At 40.1% G+C, this 23,516-nt stretch overlaps 1 protein-coding gene across 1 annotated transcript in view; it reads right to left on the reverse strand.

The window, feature by feature from the left end:
- Positions 1–23,516, reverse strand: part of WWTR1 (WW domain containing transcription regulator 1) — a 136,098-nt gene that overhangs the window by 31,833 nt on the left and 80,749 nt on the right. Inside the window, exon 3 of the mRNA XM_058730192.1 lies at positions 23,064–23,200. Coding sequence (XP_058586175.1) covers positions 23,064–23,200 — 137 coding nt within the window. The remainder of the gene's footprint in view (positions 1–23,063; positions 23,201–23,516) is intronic.

A 23,516-nucleotide genomic window follows, 5' to 3' on the forward strand; every position in this document is an offset into this window, starting at 1 on the left:
TACATGGAGGGAGAAAAGACAAATCTCCTGATTTAATGTAAATACACTGTCCTCAAGGAGGGGAAGCAAAACTCCTGCTCCCTAGCAGCGGTTTGTGTATAGTGACCCCCTCCCAAAGAGTGCAGTATTGAATGGGCAGAGGGGGATAGTAACTTTACAGTGGAGAACTCTTAGCTATCAGCCAGATGATCAAGGTCAACTTCAACAATGATAAGACGTAGTGATAGCAGGAGCCCCAATAAGATGTGACAAAAACAGCACTTCCTCCCCAAAGCCCATCATCTCAAGTCTAATCAGAGAAAAATATCATATTCCCACAGAGGGGAATCCTCAAAATTCCTAAGCAGTACTCCTCAAAGCTATCAAGGTAATCAAAAAAAGGAGAGTCCAAGAAACTATCATGGCCAAGAACAATGTAAGGAGACATGACAAGTAAAGGTAATGTGGTATTCTGTACAGGACCCTGGAACAGAAAAAGATATTATGTAAAAACTAAGGAAATCTGAGTAAGTATGGATTTTAGTTAATGATAATGTATCAACACCAGTTCATCAATTACAACAAATGTAGCATACTAACATAAGATGTTAATAATATGGGAAACTGAATGAGAGTGTATATGGGAACTCCATCTTTTCAATTTTTCTGTAAACCTGAAATTATTCTAAAAAAAAACCAAACCTGTGTGTGTGTGTGTGTGTGTGTGTGTGTGTGTGTGTGTAGTAAGCACGTCTTTAGTAAATACCAGGGACTGTGCAGGACATTGTCTCTTCAATACTATTAATTCATTTTTATAGAGTATATAAAAATGGACAATTTTTATAGGGTATATAAAAAAATGGATAAATACTCCAAAAAAAAAAAAAAAACCATGGTCTATAGTGTGTTCTATGGGAGCAAATAGATATTAGGCTAGAATTAAAATAATAATAATAATAATAATAATAATAATAATAATAGTTGCTTCCAGAGGTGTTCCATGGTCAAATAAGATTGGGAAATGTTGGGCTACATAAAGTTAAAAGAGTTCATTTTATTGCAGGATTCCTCAGAGCCTTTAAGGTTCTAACAGACAGTGAGACTTTCCAAGAAGAAGATATAAAATGCAGCACTTCTCAAACTTGGAAGTCTAGTGTTCTCCAGAGCAGGAATACTGGGAAATGCTGGTCCACTGCAACTTAGCAGATGTCTTGGCAGTGTGTTGAATTTGAACTGAAGATGAATTAATATTTATTAAGCTCTTACTATGTGCTAAGCCCTTTACAGTCAACTAAGCAGATGTGTAGGACATGGAGCCAGAGACAGGAACACAGCAGCCTGGTGAGTGTTGAACAAAGTGGTGTTACTTGCCTAGGGTCACCTACTACTGTTCATGATACAAAGTAATGTAAAAAACAAAGAAAAGCAAAACACAGGGAAAACAAGGGTTAGAAAAGACTGCCAGAATATCTGCTTAAGTTCTCCATAAGCAAAGGCTGATTTAACAGGAAAATTGCAAAGATGGTTTAACTTGTGTATCAGTTTTCACAGGTGGTGAGCAAAACCTTACTGCATTAACTTTACTTCCATATATTCAAAAATAACCTACTTTTTAGAGGTTTTTTTTTTTTTTTTACTTGCTTCTGTGATAAAATAACATTAAATGTTCCAAAGAATCCTTCAAACATCTTCCCTTGAGAGAGGGGAGAGCTTCAAAGAGGCTGACTTAGAGCTTTGAATACCTGGGGGCAGTTTCCTCAAAGCAGGTGAATAGGAAATATTCAAATACACACTTGATCTGGGATCCAGGAAACTTCCTCAGTTTGATGTCTGAGCTAGTAAGTTTATATAAATTGCATGAGAAGTACCTTCCAAACACATAATTACCCTACAAGAGGGTATCACAAGGGCTCCTGAATCGTGACCATTCAAATAGAAAGCTCTATCATCACTTCATTTTCTGTCCCTACTCTGCAAATGCTGGAACTGAGGTCTGTCACAAAGGGCAACCAACTGTCCTGATCTTATAAAAGACTGAGGGGTTTCCTGCAACACAGGATATCAGGGCTACATCTGGGAGAGCCCAGGCAGATGGGGTGGTTGGTCACCCTAGGCTGTGACTGTCATGGCCCCAGAGCTAACTCATGGTAGTAGAACCTCCAAAGTTTCTAGTTTCCACTCTAATGTGTTTCCTTACAAAGGAACTAATGCCAGTATGAAGTAACCATTTGATATTTAGAACCACAGCCAGGCAGTCCATCCAGACTAGCTCTCACTGTGCCCTCCATGGATTACAACTAGCTGACTGTCCTTTTGCATCCACATTATCTATCTGATAATCAGAGAGGAAATATCACTCCTCCACTTAGTCTGTAACTTTTGAAGGAAATCAAGCACTATTTATGACACTGCATTGCATCACTCATAAGCATGCACTTGATTAAGTCTGAAAGTCAGGAAATCTTTCCTGTTGGATTCTTGGTTGGGCCACGCATGCTGAAGAAAAGCTCCTTTAAGAAACACTGAGCGGGGCGCCTGGGTGGCTCAGTCGGTTGGGCGTCCGACTTCAGCTCAGGTCACGATCTCGCGGTCCGTGAGTTCGAGCCCCGCGTCGGGCTCTGGGCTGATGGCTCAGAGCCTGGAGCCTGTTTCCGATTCTGTGTCTCCCTCTCTCTCTGCCCCTCCCCCGTTCATGCTCTGTCTCTCTCTGTCCCAAAAATAAATAAACGTTAAAAAAAAAAAAATTAAAAAAAAAAAAAAAAGAAACACTGAGCTATTCTCTTCGGTGATTTGAACCAATTCTCATCTTCCTGAGAGCTGGATTTGTGCTCTTTATAAGTAAGACCTGAAAAGAAGGAGCCAAGTCTCCACTTACCCCTTGGAACCAACACCAATGATATGGACTTTCTTTATAGAAACAGAACAAAAATAATTTAGTGTACTTCAGATATGCCTTACTGATGCACAGACATTAAATACTATACTAAGTTTCAGGGTTTATGGGTCAGAAATTGGTAGTAACCATTACTCCCATAATTTTACAAGTGAATATTTAACGAGTGCTTGATTTTTGTCACTGTTTTCTCTTTACTACCAGAGCATAGTTCTCTGCTCAGCGTCCATTTCGTTTTGCTCTGTTTTATCATTAGTGGTTTACAAACTCACTTTTTCCACAATGCTCATTACTGGTGGGGCCATGTATTCACCCTATTTTGTACCATCACCATAGAAGTTCAAGATGAAGGGGGGTGCCTGGGTGGCTCAGTCGGTTAAGCAACTGACTTTGGCTCAGGTCATGATCTCGTGGTTTGTGGGTTTGAGCCCCGCATCAGGCTCTGTGCTGACAGCTCAGAGCCTGGAGCCCGTTTCAGATTCTGTGTCTCCCTCTCTCTCTGCTCCTCTCCTGCTTGCACTCTGTCTCTCTCTGTCTCTCAAAAATGAGTAAGCATTAAAAAAAAAAATTTTTTTTTTAAAGAAGTTCAAGCTGAAGGGACCTGAGTTCATGTAGACCAGGTTTTCAAATGTTTCTTTAGCAATAAGATCCTTCCCCAGAGCCAATGTATGACATGAAGCAGAGGCAACCCTCATGTGCAGGGGTTCAATTCAAAGCAAGCCTAGATCCTGAGCTGGTACCAGTGGGTAAAGGAGCACTTAAATGGCAGCCCTTTTGACTATCTTCTCTAAATCATCTTGATCTTGCTTTCACTCTGTTTTTCCTACAGGCACTTCTCAGCTCTCGTACGACAGTATCAAACCAATTTTAAAAATCTGTTGAACAGACACAGCTTTTGGAGTCCAGATACTAACAAAGCTTAGCTTCTGCTCACTCACATCCCCTAAAATCCTGGCATGGGACCTTGAGACACAATTTAAAACCAGTGGTGTAGGCCAATTCACTCATTTTAGAGATGATCCTTGGAAGGATAAATGACTCCGCACAAATCATTGGCATAGACTGTGACAAACCTAGGCAGCCCACAGAATATGCCAGAATGCCATGGCTGGCATCATTTGCACTGATCACCATTCGCTGGCCTGTGCTGCTCACCTTCAATAATCAAAAAGTACGTACCGAGTTAAATTCAGTGACAAGGAGGGGCGCCTGGGGGGCTCTGTTGATTAAGCTTCCAACTTCGGCTCAGGTCATGATCTCAAGGTTTGTGAGTTCGAGCCCAACGTCAGGCTCTGTGCTGACAGCTCAGAGCCTGGAGCCTGCCTCGGATTCTGCGTCTCCCTCTCTCTCTCTGCCCCTCCCTACTCACACTCTGTCTCTCTCTCTCTCTCTCTCAAAAATAAATAGAACATTAAAACAAAAATAAATTCAGTGACAAGGATGTGTTTCCTTTTCCCGATTTCATGAAAAAGCCTAATGTAGACTAATGTAATTTATTTACTACTACAAAATGATGAAATCAATATGAATCACATGTTTGCATGATCTGGTTTTACAGAAAGTGATATAGGGCTTTCTTCCTCAGTCTTTTTTTTTTTTTTAATATTTATTTATTTTTGAGAAAAAGAAAAAGAGCATGAGAAGGGGAGGAGCAGAGAGAGAGGGAGACACATAATCCGAGGCAGGCTCCAGGCTCCGAACTATCAGCACAGAGCCCAACACGGGACTCCAACCCACAGACCACGAGATAATGACCCGAGCTGAAGTCAGACACTTAACCGACTGAGCCATCCAGGAGCCCCACTTCTTCAGTATTAAAAAAAAAAAAAAAAAAAAAAAAAAAAAAATTACAAATCAGATCACTTTGAAAAGTTACATTTCATAATTCGGGAAGGTTTAAACAAGAAAAGGTGCTGCCATCAGGTAACACTAGACCTTCTGGCCACAGCAGATTTTGGAAAGTAATGATATGCAACAGGAAGAAGCCAAAACATACAGGTGTAAATCGTTTCTGACATATGTGCAGCCCCAGCCACATCAAGCTTCAAAAATATTTCAGTGTCAAGAGTGTCTGAGTGCAGCTGTGGGTCTTTTCCTCTCTGTTTATGGGCCGTACATGGCTTAACTCATGTGAACTGGCCAATGTCAGGTGTCACGCAGCCCTGTCTGATGGAAAACACATGTCTATAGAGGTAGAAAGACAAATCCAGCCACAGTCCAGCCTTGACTCAGTCACGATACAATGAAGAGGAAAAAAGGGCTGCAGACACGTCTCGCGCCCTTCTTGTGTCTCTCTCAGCTCCTGCCAACAATGAGCCGCTTGTTTCTCTTATTTCCCAGAAACAGTATTAGCCGTCCAACAAGGTCAGCAAAAAAAAAAAAAAAAAAAAAAAAAAAGGCAACTTTTCACTTCAGGGTCCATTTGGTTCCAAAAATCTGTAAAGTATTAAACCAAGAAGCTGTACTATCCCAACTTCACACTGAGCCCTTTATTCTGATGCTGGGTGAGAATAACCACAGGGCAATTTCTCAGCCGGCTTGGTTGATAAGGCACAGAGCTCCGGATGCCTACGTTCCTGGCCTCACTGTGTCAAGACTTAAAACCACTTCCAGGTGCCCCAAATTTGACAGGTGGACCTTAGGTCTTCCAGATACCCCCAGCTCTTCTAGTTTCAGACTTGTAAGTGGCCGATGCTTCACAGGAGACTCTGAATTATTAGTACCAGAAGATGACTCTCCCACTTGCTATCCTACCTGTCTACACAGCAGTATAGTTGACAGACCAGTGTGCAAGTATCCAGGTAACTGTGCTCTCAGAGGTGTACATGATCGAAATGCCTGTAACACTGGTTTTTATGTGTTCCTAGCAAGTGCATGACCTAAAATGCATATATTTTGGCATTTAAAAGATTCAGCCATCAGTTTTCATCATTGTAATATATCCAGAACAAGCTAGATGTAATGTATCCAGAACAAGTTGGCGTGCGGGTTTCTTCTGGATCCTTTTGCTGTAAAGAAATCATATTTCTTCCACCCAAAGCAGTACCAGCATGTGCTACTCAGATTCCATCTGATTTATGGGACCTCACAAGATTTATCAAAAGTGGCCCGTGACAGGAAGCACATCTATGAAGCTGGTGAACTTAGGCAAATAATGACCTAAGTTGGAAAAAGAGGAAATTGGGCGCTTTGCCGTGCTGCTCCACAAAGTTATCTTTGTGTCTTTGAATTTAATTCGATGGCCTGGCAATAGTAAAACCAACACTATTTTATTATCTTCAGACAATAGGTACACGTTTATCCCAGCAGGAAATGGAAACTCTGATTCATGCATTTATTTTCATTAGTCAGGAGAGAGTTTATTGCAGCTTTTTATTGGTTCGCTTTCCTGAATGATTCTAAAACTACTCCAGGTGCAAAGCATGGCAACCCAAGCAAAGTAACAGAAAATGAATCTATAGCTGTGTCCCACTGAGAGGGGAGGAGAAAAAGTTGTCAGCGTGGAATGCTAATGTTTAATCTGTTTTCTTTCCACAAGGTATCATTTTAGTAAACATCTTGATTATTTAAAGAGCTCGTACAACAGACATCCAAGAAATAGTCAGAGAACTTGAACAACTTATGAAATAGAACAAGCTATTAGTATTCAAACACAGAAAAATTATCAGCCTCACCAAGAATCACAAAAATGTAAAGCAAGAGAAAGCCACTGTTTGGCAATCAGATTAACAAAGATAATGACATGATGCAGGTGGGTGCTTTGCATCAGGATAGCACTGCTCAGGGGACAAAAAAAAAAAAAAAAAAAAAGAATTTTACCAGGGGTAGCAGGATTAGGAAATCTGGTAAAACTATATTCAAGTTTTGGGAACGTGTGCATGTATCCCTAGTTCTTATAGGATTTCTAGTGATCCCAAAAAGTCATTTACCTCTGAAATGAAAAAATATCCAAGTATTAATAATGGTGGTGTTTGGATGCTTAGGACTATAGTTGACTTTTTCTTTCCAGCGTTCTACAGTTCATTTAATTATCCATTCACCAATTATCTGCTGAACCCCAGCCAAGTACAAGGCACTGTTTCCAGGTGCTAGAGAGACCAATTAACAGGAGTCCTGGCCCTTTGAGAGATTACAGTCTAGTAGGGAGACAGACAACAGCAAATACATAATGTCATTCTTGAGCAAAGGGCTTTGTACAAATAAATGTGGAACTATATTAGGCACAGAAGTTAAGGAAGGCCTCTCTGAGGAGGTGATGTGTGATCTAAGAAATGTGAATAAAGTGCACAAAATCAGGGTGGGGGCCATACTAAGCTGAGACACTGTAAGTTCGAGGTCCTAGGGTTGGAAGGTGTGAACCTGTCAGTTTGGAGTACTTGTGCAAAACAGGGAGGCCCACGTGGCCGAAGAGCAGAGTGGGAGGGGCAAGGAGCAGGGCCCCTGGGGCCTCATGGCTGTGGCCAGCACTGCAGTTGACCTCTACTCCAGAGTGATAGAAATCTCCTTTCCGCTCACTGCTCAGACCACATGGGAAACCACCAGAGTGTTTCATACATTATGTAAGTTAAAAATTCTGAAGAAATCCAGAGATGGAAAAGTTCTAGGAGTACACACCTCAGGATTAGCGTCTCTGGGCTATTGTCTCTCAGCCCTGTGAAGTGTTCCGGGGCATCTTTGAGGAAGAAAGGAGTAAGTAAGCTTTGGAGTGGAGGTAAGGGGAGTTAGAAACCAGAGCAGCTCCACTTTTAAAAACTTACCAGAGGAGATTCTGGTCCCAAGGAAAACAAAACAAAAACCTATACCTCTAAATTTTATTTGGGAGGCTGTGCCAAGGGGGTTTTGTTCTTAAAACCAAAAGTAAGTAAAATACACACAACAAATAAAGCTCCAACTCTGGATTTTCCAAAGTTTATCCTTGAATCAAACAGAGTATGTGGTCTTGTTTTGGTCTTCAGACATTCCTGGCTGGTGCTCTGAGATCCGGCCATAGCCCAATGTTTAGGCAGGTCACAGAAAACTTCCTTCTAAAACTCTTGGTGTTCTCACTGTTGTGAGATTTTTTTGAGGATTGTCACCTAGAGCAATGTCTAGATCATTTATGAGAAATTGAAGGGAGAACTCCCTCTTTGGCATCTATATATATATAAAAAAAAACTGCGTCTCTCCTCAACACCAGGCGAGCCTTTACCTCAAAAACTCTTTGACTCCTGTAACTGAACATATCTTCCTCTTTGCAAGAGCCCCCAAGTCTCAAAGCTAAATGTGCATACACCTCTAGCATAGAGCCTGTGGTATACATTTTTCTCCCTGGCTTTACTATTTCCTCAGCCTTAGTCTCCCTTTACCACAACTTGACTCAATTATTTATATATGCCCTTTCTGATTGTGTATTTTGTAAGAAGCAAGAATAGGGAATAAATGAATGGAAGCATCAGTTTCAGTTTAAAACTCTATCTCTGTGTGTATATGTACACAGATATGTTAATGGTTAATTACATAATGTTCTGAGAAGTTTAACCTAGCATGCTGGAAATGGTGTTTGCTCGTCATCCCAAGGAAAGGAGTTCACATACATTTGGTGGACCAAAAAGCAGCCCATCATATTGCACTGTCTTTATGGAATATACTCATTAGAGGAGCCAGCTGACCCAAGCAAACGAAGCTCCTCCCCCCCATCTTCCACAGACACTACCTTAGCCAAGGGATCAAAGCCAACATCACACATACTATGATGAACTGACATCACATGCCTCTTGATAGGACGTGATGAGAAGAACACATCATCACTCGTGATGATGTGGCATTCCTGCCAAAAATGTGTAACCGAAATCTAAACCTTGAGGAAACACCAGACAAATCCAAATTAAAAAACAATCTACAAAATAACTGGCCTATACTCTTTAAAGATATCACGATCCAAAAACACAATGGCCCAGGAATCATTCCAGGTAAAAAGAGATTACATAGACAGGACGACTAAACGCAGTACATGAACCTTAACAGATCCTGGACCAGAAACCAAAATAGCCAGAAAGGACATTTTTGTGGCAAATGAAATTTTCATACACAGATATGGATTAGAAAGCAATATTCTATACCAATGTTAAATTTCCTGATTTGGATCCCTATACTGTGCTTATGTAAGAACATATTCTTTTAGAAAATACAACCTAAAGTACTTAGGGGTAAACGAGCATGAGGTCTCCAACTTAATCTCAAAAGGTTCAGGAAAAAAAGGGAAAAAAAATATATATATACATACAGAGAAAGTAAGATAAGCAAATGTGGCAAAACATAAACAATTAACAAAGGCAAATCTGGGAGTTCCTTGTACTAGAAACTCTTCTGTAAGTTTAAGATTGTTTCAAAATAAAAGGTGACATATTAAAAAAATAATAACAAGAAAGAAAAACTTCTCAATACACACCCAAAACTCCCTGGAGCCTGAAAATTCTCAGTCTGGCAGGGCCCAGAGAAACTGCGTCATATACGCGCCATTGTATTGTAACATTTTTATCTTTGAGGAAACCCCCACTAAACAATGGTTTTGAGAACTGACCAGGGTTTGAAGGGGAAAGAACCCCGGTTGCAATATGTGCTAAGGATTCTGATACCTCATACTCACTGTTCCTCCCACCCTCCCCACCTCCACACCCAACCCCAAATGTTATTTGGAAATAATTCTGGGTGAAGTTTGTCAGAAGGTACTGACTTCCGGTTATAAAATAAATTAGTCATGGGATGTAATATAAAGCGCGGTGACTATAGTTAGCAATACTGTATTGTATAATTGAATGTTGCTAAGAGTAGATCTTGAACATTCCCATCACAAGAAAGAGAACTTTGTAACTATGTGTGGTGATAGATGTTAACTAGATTTACTGTGGTGATCATTTCCGTAACATATGTACATATGTTACAATACGTACACACTGCAATATGTACATATATCAAGTCATCATGTTGTACAACAAACTATTACAATGTTATGTCAAATATATCTCCATTTTTTTTAAAAAGGAAGACAATCTCATATTCAAAAAAATAGAGAGCCAGGAAGACAGGAAGGAATTGCCCTATGGGACTGGTTGGAGACAGAGAGAGACAGAGCATGAATGGGGGAGGGGCAGAGAGAGAGGGAGACACAGAATCCAAAGCAGCCTCCAGGCTCTGAGCCATCAGCCCAGAGCCTGACACGGGGCTCGAACCAACGGACCGCGAGATGGTGACCTGAGTTGAAGTCGGACGCTTAACCGACTGAGCCACCCAGGCGCCCCCTGGAGCAGTCTTTTAGAAGAAATAGTTCTGGATAACTGCCTGACAACAAGACACTGGACTAAAGAATTACAAGTTTTCTTAGGCAGAATCTGAGCTCCAAGAGTTAATTGACTGTAAAGCTCGAGGTCCTTCAGTGAAAGGCCCCCCCCCCCTTCCCAGAGTCAGAGCTGAAGAAACTGTTCCACGTTGGCCTTCTTGACAGAAGAAAGAATGGACAAGCTGGAAGGCCAGAGTTGGGTCTGGAGAAGGCACCAGAGAATGTAAACACATGGAAGTATGTTTCAGGCAGAAACCTGTCGGGCCAAAGCCTTCAATTGTAATATGGTTTGGGCGCTGGGACTCCCTCAAATTACAGGGGAAAAAGTTCTGTATTTAAAACCAGGGCAGAGACAGAGAAGATGATACACAAACAAATGACTGAGATGTGTTGTAGATTGGAGAAGTGGGGTCTCCAACAGAATATCCCTCAATTGCAGGGTCTCAGGCAGTAGCAGTAGAAAAACATCAGTGATGGAGGCCAGGAGGCCAGGAGGCCAGGAGCCTTCCCATTTGCAGCTGCACGGAGTGCTCATTTTATTAAGATGGGATGATCCAGTTCCACTTTGGGAGAGATTAGAGTTCCATTCTAATTCATTCAGGCATTATAGCAGTTGATAGGGGTGGAAATGGAATATTTTTCTTGATATTTAAAGTGGACGCTTTGAAGCAGCTAAATCAAAGTCTTGTGAGCCAGGACTAAATCACCCACATTAAAAAATATTTTTTACTTTATTTTCTTCCAGCTCTGCAAATATGTAACTCTTGGCAAAACGGAAAACTCACAACTCACTCTTCACTGGTGTCTGAGAAGTAGAATACTGGAAAGGAAAAGGACTAAAATAATATGGAATGAAATGTATGACATGTACTGGGAAGCAAAATAACTTCAAATATAGCTTCCATTTATGGCTTAGTCAAAAACATATGGATATGCAAGCTGAAAAACAGAGCTTGTGGGAGGATAAGTGCCTGGTGAAAAATACGCTTTTTGGGTACTGACAACCTTAAATCATTTATTGCACAAGAAAGTAGCGCCCCAATCAAACCCCTCACCGTCACCTCAACACACAAGGTGAATCTGCAGCCATTTACTTATTTAGTTTGATAAAAGCAAACCATTTCAACATTGTATTTTTTAAGGAATTCCTATACTTTACTAACAAACATCCCAAAGAAACTGAAAAAAAATGAGGAAATTAAAGGGAGGCACAAAAATTTATATACAGGAGTATTTACTGCAACATCATTTATAATGGTAAAAAAAAAAAAAATAGAATCAACCTGTATGTCTCTCAGCAGAAGAACTGGTTAAATATAGCATAGTCATCTTATAGAATATTGTATAGACATTAACATGATGTAATGGTTTACAAACAGAAATATGCCCAGGTCCATTCATATATATATGGTAAAACCTTGGCTTGTGAGTACTTGTTCTGTCAGTGTTCCATAAGATGAGCAAACATTTCTAATGATTTTTAACTTGATAAATGAGCGATGTCTTGCAATACAAGTAGTAATGTGATACCGAATGTCACAGGATCACAACTGAGTCAATGGTTCTTGAAATTCACCTTGATATACAAGTGTTCTGGATTACAAGCATGTTTCTGGAATGAATTATACTCACAAACCACGGTTTTACTATATATATGAATTAAACAATGAGAATCCCGTTTGTACCTATCAGAATTATAAAGACTAAAAAAGTCTGATAATGGACATTATTGGCCAGAATAGAGGGAAAGGGGCATTTTGATACTCTGTTGGTAGGGTGTAAATGGGTGTAACCTTTTTGGAGGGGAGTAGAACATCTATTACAACTTCAAATGCACATAATTTTTGATTTAGGAAGCCCACCTCTGCAAAATTATCTTATTCATAAACAGCATAATTATAAAGGAATTATGTTAATTATGTTAAGCACTGAAGCACTGTTTAGTAACAGTGAACAATTAGAAAAGAATCTAAATATCCAGCATAGGGTACTGTTTAAATAAATTAGGTACATCAATAGTAGAATATTATATATTCCTGGCAAAGAAGGATTACATCTATACATATGAATTTAGAAAGCTCTCTAGGATACATTAAGTTTAAAAAAGACATATACACCCAAGCATACATATGTATGTGGAGTATTTGTAGAACACACAGGAGGCTGGTAGCAATGTTTTCGATGAAGAGAGAAGGGCTGGGGGTCCTGGTGTGAAGGAGACTTACTTCTCATGAATACTCTTTGGAACTGTTTGAATTTTTCGTGTTACTTTTCTAATTAAAACAGCTAATCAAAAAATACTGTAGAAAAATATTAATTGACGGGTGCCTGGGTGGCTCAGTCGGTTGAGCGGCCGACTTCGGCTCAGGTCATGATCTCGCAGTCCGTGAGTTCAAGCCCCGCGTCGGGCTCTGTGCTGACAGCTCAGAGCCTGGAGCCTGTTTCGGATTCTGTGTCTCCCTCTCTCTGACCCTCCCCCATTCATGCTCTGTCTCTCTCTGTCTCAAAAATAAATAAACATTTAAAAAAAATTAAAAAAAAGAAAAAAGAAAAATATTAATTGAAATGGAAAGATGTTCATGATATGTTCAATGAAAACTGGGCTACAAAAAAAGAATATAAAAGACTTTCCAACCTTTTTTGTTCACACTTATATTGAAAAAAAAAAAGAGAATACTACATGAGAAAACATTGTGTGATTTTGAATGGTCAGATTACAATGTTTTTTTATTCTTTCAGTTTTTGCTGATCAGCTGTTCTACAATGACCAAAGAGTAATTATATAATATGGGGTAAAGAACACTGTTGAATCTTGTTGCCTCAAATATGTTTAGGATCTCATCTTTTCCTGATTTTTTTTTTTTTAAACCAGGGAAAGGGGGGTGATCTTCCTCTCTTCAGCACTTAATGAGAAAAGACCATGAAGGACTTTTGTTTTCTTGGCTTCTTACAGTATTTTGCTGACTTCATCACAGAGAATTATTCGGAGTCAAGCATGGTGGAACAGCTGTCCCTGACCACCAGCAACTGCAAAACACCCAAGGAATAAATTTAGACTTCCAGAAAGGAAGAAGAAATCAATCTTCCAGTTGATGTGGGGTGGGGGAGGTGATGATCACACACAGGCAGGGACATCACCAGGCACCCCAAAGAGGAGATCAAAGAATGCCCAAATGTCACTCAGCACTTATTAATTTGGAACAAGTGGCCAAAGGACAAACCATCCCAGAATCCCTTCGCCTTAAACTTTAACTGGGTGAAATTCCCCACAACAAGGAAGTTCCTGAGGGCAAAAGACTGGAAGCCAGCCAGCAGATACTACAAAAACTGTCAAAATTATTTTTTAAACTCTCAACAAAGACCCACAGCTTGGTGAAAAAATTAGACTCCATTAAAAATAAGTAAATAATGGAGGTAGTACACACAAAGAAGAGACTTCAAAAAAGTTTTCCCTGGCCTTTACCCCCTTCCTAAGAGGTTCTACGTTCCTTTGGGGTAGGAAGTGCCTGCCTCTCTGGAATTTTTCAGGAGTTTAGCCCTACAGAGGTCTGATTTTCTGGTCAACTCTCAGCAAGCAAAGTTTGAGGGGAGCTTACACACTTACTGAGTGAATTTAGACAATACAGTTCAATAAACTGGATCCCAAAGTACAATGTATTCCCTTGTTTTTAAAGTTTACTTGGTGTGATTGGGGTCAAAACTCTCTGGAAAGTGGCTTCAGCATTCCCGTATCCAATGCTCATGTATATACTAACACCAACAAGTGCCAAAATGACAGATGCCAATGCCATAATAAATGTCTATTTTGGACAAAGAACCCAGTCAAAAAGTTGGTGAGCATATTCAGCATTTGTTTCAGATAACTCAAGGTAAAGAATGGATCATTGGAGTAGGTTTCTGCCATTTATTATTATGGCATTCTCCGATCACTATGCTAAAACACACAATTCTCTTGTAGCTCCCCATACCCATACCTGGCTGATGACCAGGGTAATCTGGGCACCTGAGAAGAGCACCCATTCCCAGACCCCAATCTACATCATCTGAAACAGGATTTCCCAGAGGTGGGGTGGGGGGGGGGGGGGGGGAGGCAGGCATTATTCCAGCAGCAGCCCATGACTGCTTTTTAAGGAGCAATCAGACGACTAGATTCTGAAGACTCCTGTTTAACAACTGCCCCCAAGGGATCTTCCTAGTGCTAGATCTGGATCCCCACTGGGAGAAACACTGATCTTAGAGACTAGGGAATTACTCGTTTGCTAATGGCAGACTCTGTCAATTGTAGAACCTTAAGGATTCATGGTTTTGTCTGGATTGCACATGGGTCCTAGAGCCTTCTTCCCAAAACCCCATCCTCCTCTCCCTCTATAAAAAAAGCTCAAGACATCAAATGGTTCTCTTTTTTTTTGTTTCCTTTAGGCTATTATAAAGGTAATATAAACACCTTACAGAGAAAATAAAGGGAATCACCCCCAATCAAAAAGGCTTACTATAATCACTACTAACATTCAAAAATACATAATTGATTTACCTAATACATTAACTCTACAAAGTGGTGCACCTGTGATGCATAATGCACTTGGCTAGGGGCTAGAAATACACAGACGGAGAGCAAAGTCTGTGGGAAAGGAGAAACTAAACAGCCTTTTTTTAAAAAAACAAAATTATAGTTCACAATAAACAATTTTTTCTGCTTTATAAAATTAGAGTAAGATAATAAAGTTCTCCATGTGCCACAGAATCCTTATAACTATTATTTTAATGGTTACAAATGCATTTATTTTTGTATTGCAGGCAATTACTTGGGGGTGGCACTATTATAAATAACCCTTCTTTGTGTACACAATTTTCCAAAGTGTTCATCTAAGCATACTACATAGGAATTTTATCTTAGAGAATATTTTCTTAGGGAAAGTGTAGCATCAAACATTTTTCATGGCTCTTGACACTTCTTATCAAAGAGATTTTCTATCTAAATTTCTAAATTTCACATAATAAAATCTACAAGTGTTTATCACCTAATATTTATTTATCCATGAAAAATATGGGTTTGAACTGCATAGGCCCACTTACGTGCTGATTTTTTACAATAAAGTACTATAAATGTATTTTCTCTTGTGATTTTCCTAACATTTCCTTTCCTCTAGCTTACTTTATTGTAAGAATACAGTATATAATACATATAACATACAAAATATGTGTTAGTTGACTGTTTACATTAGCAGTTAAGGCTTTGGGTCAATAGTAAGCTATTAGTAGTTAAGTTTTGGGGGAACCAAAGTTACATGTGGAATTTGGGTCTCCCACCCCACGTTTTTCAAGGGTCAACTGTACTGATCTAAAAAAGAGATTCATCCATATTAAGATAAATGGAATATACATATGGAAACACATTTACATAAGGAAACACATTTCCTTATACACTATTACATCTCACTTTATTGCATAAGAGTAACTGAATTAGTCAATTTAATAATGTTTTTAAGGGTGCCTGGGTGGCTCAGCTGGTTAAGCATCCAACTTCGGCTCAGGTCATGATCTCGCAGTTTGTGACTTCGAGCCCGCAATGGGCTCTTGCTGACAGCTCAGAGCCTGAAGCCTGCTTTGGATTCTGTGTCTCCCTCTCTCTCCCTGCCCCTCCCCCACTCACTCTCTGTCTCCCTCTCTCTGTCTCAAAAATAAAAACATTTTTTAAAAATTAAAAAAAAAAATAGTAATGTTTTAGCCCTCATTTCACATATCTTTAAAAAGCCTAAAAGAAAAAAAAAACTGTAATGAATCTCTTTTTGGAAACTCCAAAGAGAAGTCTTCAATAAGGCTGATTAGATAGAGTGAATTTTGACAATTGATGGCTTCCTCCAAATCTAAGACAAAAATAATGATTTCTACGGTATTTAGATATTTAGCAAACCGCTCCTTCTTTTTTCTAATCAAGAAAAAAAGCCTTTTTAACCAGAACCCCTTCCCTTTTTCCCCGTGCCCACCAATCTTCCTTCCCCGCCATACGTGCCCACTTTCTATCACCACATTCCTACCAATGCCTTATCACTCACTCTACCCCCTCCCATAAAGTGTGAAGGTTTTTCAGTTTGTCTTTGGGTTTGTGTGTATGTGCTTGTGCACACTGGGCTAATTTATGCTGCAGAGACCACAAAGTTCAAAAAGTAGAGGGAATATCAGAGCTGGAAAAATCACAGTAGCCAGATGTGTCTGCCACGAACTTACCACATATATTAGACTAGAAAAAAAGAAAAAAAAATTGGAAAAAGAACAAAAAAAAAAAAAGATAGCCTACATATAAATCTCACTTTGAGCAAACCTTAGGATACCTTTCTATGTGGTTTAAACAACACTAGACTTCAGTGTCCCTTAGCTATTTTATTTGCTGATAAAATGTTTTTAAGTGCTTTTATACACTTCCTAGAGGGAAGAATAAGCCAATTTACCAAACTGAGCACAGACAAGATTTTCCATCTTGTCTTGAAAAGCATGCCCTGCAAAAAAGAAAAACACACACATGTGTTTATGATTTGAAGTACAAATCAAGACAGACCGGGAGGACTTAGACTCTGGCCTGGTGAACAAGCACATCTTCAAAGAGAGAGTGAGTGAGTGAGTGAGTGAGAGAGTGAGTGAGTGTGTGAGTGTGAGTGTGAGTGAGTGTGTGTGTGTGTGTGATTTTAAAAATTCCTATAGCATTAAAAATACCCTCTGGCTGCACTTTACCAAAAGTTTCTGAACCGGCTAGGGCTGGCAGTCTGGTGAAGTTGTTATACAGTCTTTATTTTTCCTGTTCTGTCTGGGAGGATACTGGCACCCCAGGTCGGGGCCTCACTCCAACAAAGAGGTCTGTTAATGTGTGACAGGAGCCCAGCGCACCATGGTTTATGATCACTAGGATTATCACCAAAAGGGCAAAATTCACTTTCTCTTGGCAGTAATATTTTAAAGTACGGGGATATTTTAAGTTGCCTCATGATTCAACTATTTGTGTGCTGAGAAACGGGAAAACCTTGATGCTGGCACACTTGTCGAGGGGGAAATGTCCTTCGCACGGAACTTGAGTGTGCCTGCTCTTCACAAACTCCCTGTTAACAATATGATGGAGAAAGAGACAGGTCACGAGCACATACGCCTCCTCATGTTCCCCCAACTGCTGTCTGGGGTCAACAAAATTATACTTGCAACATGTGAGCAAAAGTGCCCAAACGATCCAAGTTGTGGGAATCGTGGTTGGGTTTTCCTGAGGGAGGAACAGGATGGCTTTGTAACAATGCACACCACAGCCTCTTCCTCAGAGTGCACACGGGCCAGAAAAGTGAGGGAAAATCAGGCTACCGGCTACCAATAACAGTTACAACAACATACTTCTTTGGGGCCTTTCTGTACGTTGAGTACTGAGGTACTCAAGACGACTTGGATGAGGTAGGGATCACAGTAGCTAGGGATGTCTGCTCTCATTATCACCACTTCACAGATAAGGAAAACTCAGACTCAGAGAGGCTGATAAACGAAACTAGTAAATGTCTAACCCAAGAGAGACTCAGTTGGGACTCCACGTTCCTCCATTCAACCACTATACAGAAAGGTCTCCTGCCTCCACTCTACCCCTATCACCGCCCTAACACCCTAACCAGATTTCCTTAGCAGGCCCCATTTTCCCCCAAGCCCATTGTCCTATATGTTAGAATAGAAAGGGAGAGTCCTTTTTTTCCTGTTTCATTTTCCCCCCCCCTTCCAAAAAATTTAGTAGGTTTTAATAGGGATTAATGAGAAGAACAACCTATTTAAAAGATGCAAGGTCCTGCCTGGTTTGTGTTATGAAAAAATATATAATCAACTTTCATATGTATAATCATTTTCTGCCTTCACTGTTACATAAAAGCTGTGATTCTAAGCAAGTTGTGGGCCCCCAAACGATATGGCTTCCACCGAGAGGTAATCTCTCCTCTTTACTCTTTGAAGTTCTCCAAGGTCTTCCTTTCTTCTTCCATTCAGTAGGCATCTCTGGGGACTGAGATGCAAAGGTCACCAAGGTGCTCAGACAGAATCAAATAGGACAAAACCTGACAGGAAACCTGATTTGGCAGATACAAAAACAAAAATCTGAGTTAAAAACTAGACCAAGCCAGAGATGTTATTTGAAATAAAATGCAGAAAAAGAAAAAGAAAAAGAAAGAAAAATTTTGTCTTTTTTTTTTTTCATTTCTCTCCTGCAGAGTCAATTTCATTTTACTTAGGCATTTGAAAAGTCAGTGAGTTTAGATACGTAACAAATCTGCCAGCCTACATAGATGCTTTTTCACTGGATACTGATGCAGCCTGACAAAAGTTTGCTCCATTTTTACAAAGTCACTCAATGCCTTTAAGTGACAGGTTTCTTCTCTACCAATTAAAATATGATTGGACTTGCAAATTACATTTCAGGAATAGATGTACTAAAAAAATAAGATATCCATGGATAAGCTTGGGGGGGTGGGGTGCTAAAATATTTCCACCAGAGGGTGCTATCCTCACTGAAAGTAATGAACAGTGTTCCTAATTTAAAGCACTTTAACTCGCCCAAAATAAATCTTTTGTTTCTCGTGAGCTTTTATGATGAACAATGAAATTATCTTCAAATCTAACATCCTAAAATGGAATAAAGTAGAAAATAAAAGTTTTCCTTCCACAAAGAATAATGTTAGTAATAAGAATAAAATAATTATAGCTTCTTATGTCCCAGGCACCACATCTAAGCACTTTACACATATAAACTCATATAATCTCTTCATACTGTGATAATAATCCTCATTTTACATATAAGGAAACTGAGGCAAAATTAAGTAATTTCATAGGGTCATGAAGCTAGTAATGGGCAGAGCCATGTATCAAATTCTAACAGTCTGATTCCCAAATCCATATACCTAAACTACAGTAAAACAGAATCCCAATAAAAGGAGATTTATTGGGGCGCCTGGGTGGCTCGGTCAGTTAAGCGTCCGACTTTGGCTCAGGTCATGATCTCACGGTCCGTGAGTTTGAGCCCCGCGTCGGGCTCTGGGCTGACGGCTCAGAGCCTGGAGCCTGTTTCCGATTCTGTGTCTCCCTCTCTCTCTGCTCCCCCCCCTCCCCCCGTTCATGCTCTGTCTCTCTCTGTCTCAAAAATAAATAAATGTTAAAAAAAAAAATTTAAAAAAAAGGAGATTTATTTCTGAATGTATTAAGCAATATCAAAGATTATATCACAGTTTTAGAAATGCATAAAATTATCTTATAAAAGGTACTAATTTTATCATCTCATAATAATATTAACTATATTTTGACATTTTCATACATACATAAATACCTCCCTATAAAGGAGACACATCAATTAAGTTCACTTAGCTGTTAGTTACATTATATTGAAAAGACCAAAATTCTAGATTCAAAAAGTAGAAGGATTTGCTCTTTATATTTTTTAAACACTGATAATGAAAAGTATGAACTACGGATAGAGCTATAGCTTGAAATAACATATTCTGAGTAAATCACTTATTATTAAGACCACATTATGACTCTGTAAATTATCCCCAGTCTTTGGTGCTCACTTGGCATTCCCTGTTATATTTCTTTTTTTTTTTTTTTTACATTTATTTATTTTTGAGAGACAGAGAGTGAGCAAGGGAGGGGCAGAGAGAGAGAGAGAGACAGACAGAATCTGAAGCAGACTTCAGGCTCCGAACTGTCAGCACAGAGCCCGACAAGGGGCTTGAACCCATGAACTGTGAGATCATGACCTGAGCCGAAGTCGGACGTTCAACCGACTGAACCACCCAGGCGCCCCCCTGTTATATTTCTATCCTTAGGACGTGTCTGTGATTCGGTGTGGGCTAGCAACACACTGTGTAATGGACAAATATTTAAATATTATTAGGAAAAAAACCCAGAATGTGTGTCTTGAGAAATTTACTGCTTCGATTTATTAGAAATCTGGAAACTAAGGTATTTTAACTCAGGAATAGGTAAACATGTTTCCCACATTCAGATTACAATTTGTTTAGATATACTTTACTAACCAATTGTGCTTCTGTGAGGAAAGGGGTGGCTCAGGTGCACAGGTTGACCCACATGTGCCTTCATTGTTAAACAGTTTCAAGCATTCAAGTTCCTTTTAATTAGTCCACTTTCTACGTGTTGCACAATTTTTTAAAATGAAGACAAGTACCACATAAACAGGGATATTCATTCCAGTATTGTGCAACACACAATAGTGACAACTTAAATATCCATCAGATGGGGGTGCCAGGTGTATGAATATGTGGGACTACTAGGAAATCTTTTAAAAGAAGGCAACTCTGTATGTACAGATATAGAAGCAGAAAAGGCAAGGTGAAGAACAGTGGGTATAATACACTAGCATTCGTGTGAAGAAACACATACCCATGACTGGAAGCACTGGAAGACTCCAGGACTAAGGAATGGGGATTCAGGGGGCATCGGAGTGACTCAGTCAGTTAAACATCTGGCTCTGGATTTCAGCTCAGGTCATGATCTCATGGTTCATGAGTTCAAGCCCCGCATCGGGCTTTGTGGTGACAGTGCAGGGTCTGCTTTGGATTCTCTCTCTCCCACCGTCTCTCTGCCCCTCCCCTGCTCACGCACGTGCACTCTCTCTCAAAATAAATAAACTTAAAAAAAAAAAAAAGGAATGGGGACCTGAGAAAAGTTTACTTTGTGAACAATGCTTTGAAAAAGTGTTTGAATTTTTGTAACCAAGTCCATGAAAGATTTTTTCCAATTATAATACATTACAAAATTAAAGTTAATACTTTAATAATCAGTCTTTAGAATTTTTCATGAAAGCTAGATGGCTAAAAGAAAGACTGAAACTAGTCTAATGCTACCTAATTTGTGGTTTCTTTACTATACTTGCAACTGCTTTCTATTTGAGCTCTTATATATTGGGGACAAATGACTCATGGGAAGTTTTGGTTTACCACTGTTGGTAGAAGCATTTGTACCATTTTCCTTGATCTGCCCTTTAGATACGGGACACAACAGAAGTTATTCCAAGTCATTTGCTTTTTGGATATATTTTACATCTGCAAGCTTTAAATGGTAGATCCAGACTTCCTGGCAGAACAGACAATATATTTACTTGAAGCTAACTCGGGTTTACTTGAGTTCATACTCACTTTGGCTAAGTCACAGTATGAAGGAAGGTGTCTGGGAATAATGCTCCCTTTTTTATCCTGTTCATTCCTAAAAAATCCAACAAGAGCCTCTTTTCACGCTAAAATTAACTATTCTGTGTACAAAGCAGTATCTGGATACCTGATCTTAAATGGAAAAGTTATCTGAAAATGGCATCATCTTTTATAAGACTTTAAAAGTATCCTCTTATTTTTAGCCTTTGGAAGCAGGGAAAATGCCTACCACAGAAGCTAATTAGTTATGTTGCTGCTGTGTATTCATTCACATCTGATTATCTCTAGTGGGAAGAATTTTAGTTCTAAGGTAAAGGCAATTAGCAGAAAATAATATTTTCTCAATTCTAAAATCATACTTAAGCATTTTTTTTAAAAGAGAGAGAGACAGAGCTCTCACACAAGCAGGGAAGGGACAGAGAGGGAGAGAAAGAGAGACTTTTTTTTAATGTTTATTTATTTATTTTGAGAGAGAGAGGGAATCTTTTTTTTTTTTTAATTTTTTTTAAAGTTTATTTTTGAGAGAGAGAGAGAGAGAGAGAGCAGGGGCAGGGAAAAAAGAGAGGGAGACACAGAATCTGAAGCAGGCTCCAGGCTCCAAGCTGTCAGCACAGAGCCTGACATGGGGCTCAAACCCACAAACCGCGAGATCATGACCTGAGCCAAAGTCGGACGTTCAACTGACCTGAGCCACCCAGGTGCCCGGAGAGAGAAGCTTTTTTAATGCATTATTATTTTGTTTAATGTTTATTTTATTTTTGAGAGGGAGGGGAGGGGCAGGGAAGGGGGACAGAGGATCCAAAGCAGGCTCTGTGCTAGCAGCAGAGAGCCCAATGCAGGGCTCAAACCCACGAACTGTGAGATCATGACTTCGGCTGAAGTCAGATGCTTAACTGAGCCACCCAGGTGCCAAGAGAGACAGACAGAGAGAGAGAAAGAGAGAAAGGGAATGAATCTTAAGCAGGCTCCACGCTCAGCACAGGGCCCAATGCACAACCCTGGGATCAAGACTTGAGCTGAAATCAAAGAGTCAGACACTCAAGTGAGCCACCCAGGCGGCACTACATTTAAGCATTCTAAATGAAGTCAAGGGTGAGCTGCATTGTCCTGGGGCAGGTGTCTTGAGAAGCCACCTGCAAATCACATAAAGGCTAAATGGACTCTAAAGTCAGAGCAGCCTCAGTTGAAACTCCAGACCCTGCCATCCATGAGCTGTATGACCTTGGGAAAGTTTCCTTATCCATAAAATGGGAATGTCACCACTCCTTGTAGGGTTGTTGTGAGTTTAATGTGATAAGGCATGAAAGCACCAAGCACACGTTATGCAAAATAGTTATAATAAAAGAAGGAAGGAAAGGGATTGGAGGCCAGAATTGTACGTTTGGCAGTCTTCAGGGACCAAATTCACAGAATGGGGGTATGTACCCGACTTGGATGAATGAGAGGAGGCCTAAGTAATTTTTCAAAAAACTCCAGTAAAGACAATTGAAAGAGATGCCGTAACCTTAGCATAAACCTAGGTAGCAAGAGTGCGAGGTGGTAGAAAAGGGGCCAGGAAGGAAGGCAAAGGTGGTGGCAGTGTAATGCACCCAAAGAGCTATCTGGGGTGCATGAGGAGGCACTGAGACAACCAGAGCTGCTTCTGAGCTCCAGAGCCCCTTGGTTAAACACTTGTTCATTCACCTCCAGGTGAAAGCTTTAGGCTTACCGAGATTTGGCTGAGACACGGCCATGGACCTCTGGGGTGCTGGGGTGGGAGTGGCAGCAGGGTGGAGGTTCATCGGATTCAGGGACTGATTCATCGCCTTCCTAGGGTCTTGCCACGTGGTGATTTTTTCTATGTGACTAAAAGAAGGAAAACAATGATCTTTTTAATTGTCAGCACGATCATCATTATCCCCATCACCAACAACAGCACAAGAGTTAAATGACGCCGGCTCTTCTTCCCTTAGGATCTGCTTACAGATGGCTGACACATTGTATTTGTTTTCATCCAAGGTCACGCGTGCCCACATACCCCTCCATCCAAGGGCCCCATTGGGGATCTTGCAGGGAACTCTCTGAATACGAGCCCATGACTTAGCTGTCCTAGCTGCCCCTACATGCAAAAACCCTCGTAAAGGCTTTCTGCCTCACCAGTGTATCCTGTCCCAGCCAAGGA

The sequence above is a fragment of the Neofelis nebulosa genome, chromosome 5 (assembly GCF_028018385.1).
Source record: "Neofelis nebulosa isolate mNeoNeb1 chromosome 5, mNeoNeb1.pri, whole genome shotgun sequence".
NCBI lineage: Eukaryota > Metazoa > Chordata > Mammalia > Carnivora > Felidae > Neofelis > Neofelis nebulosa.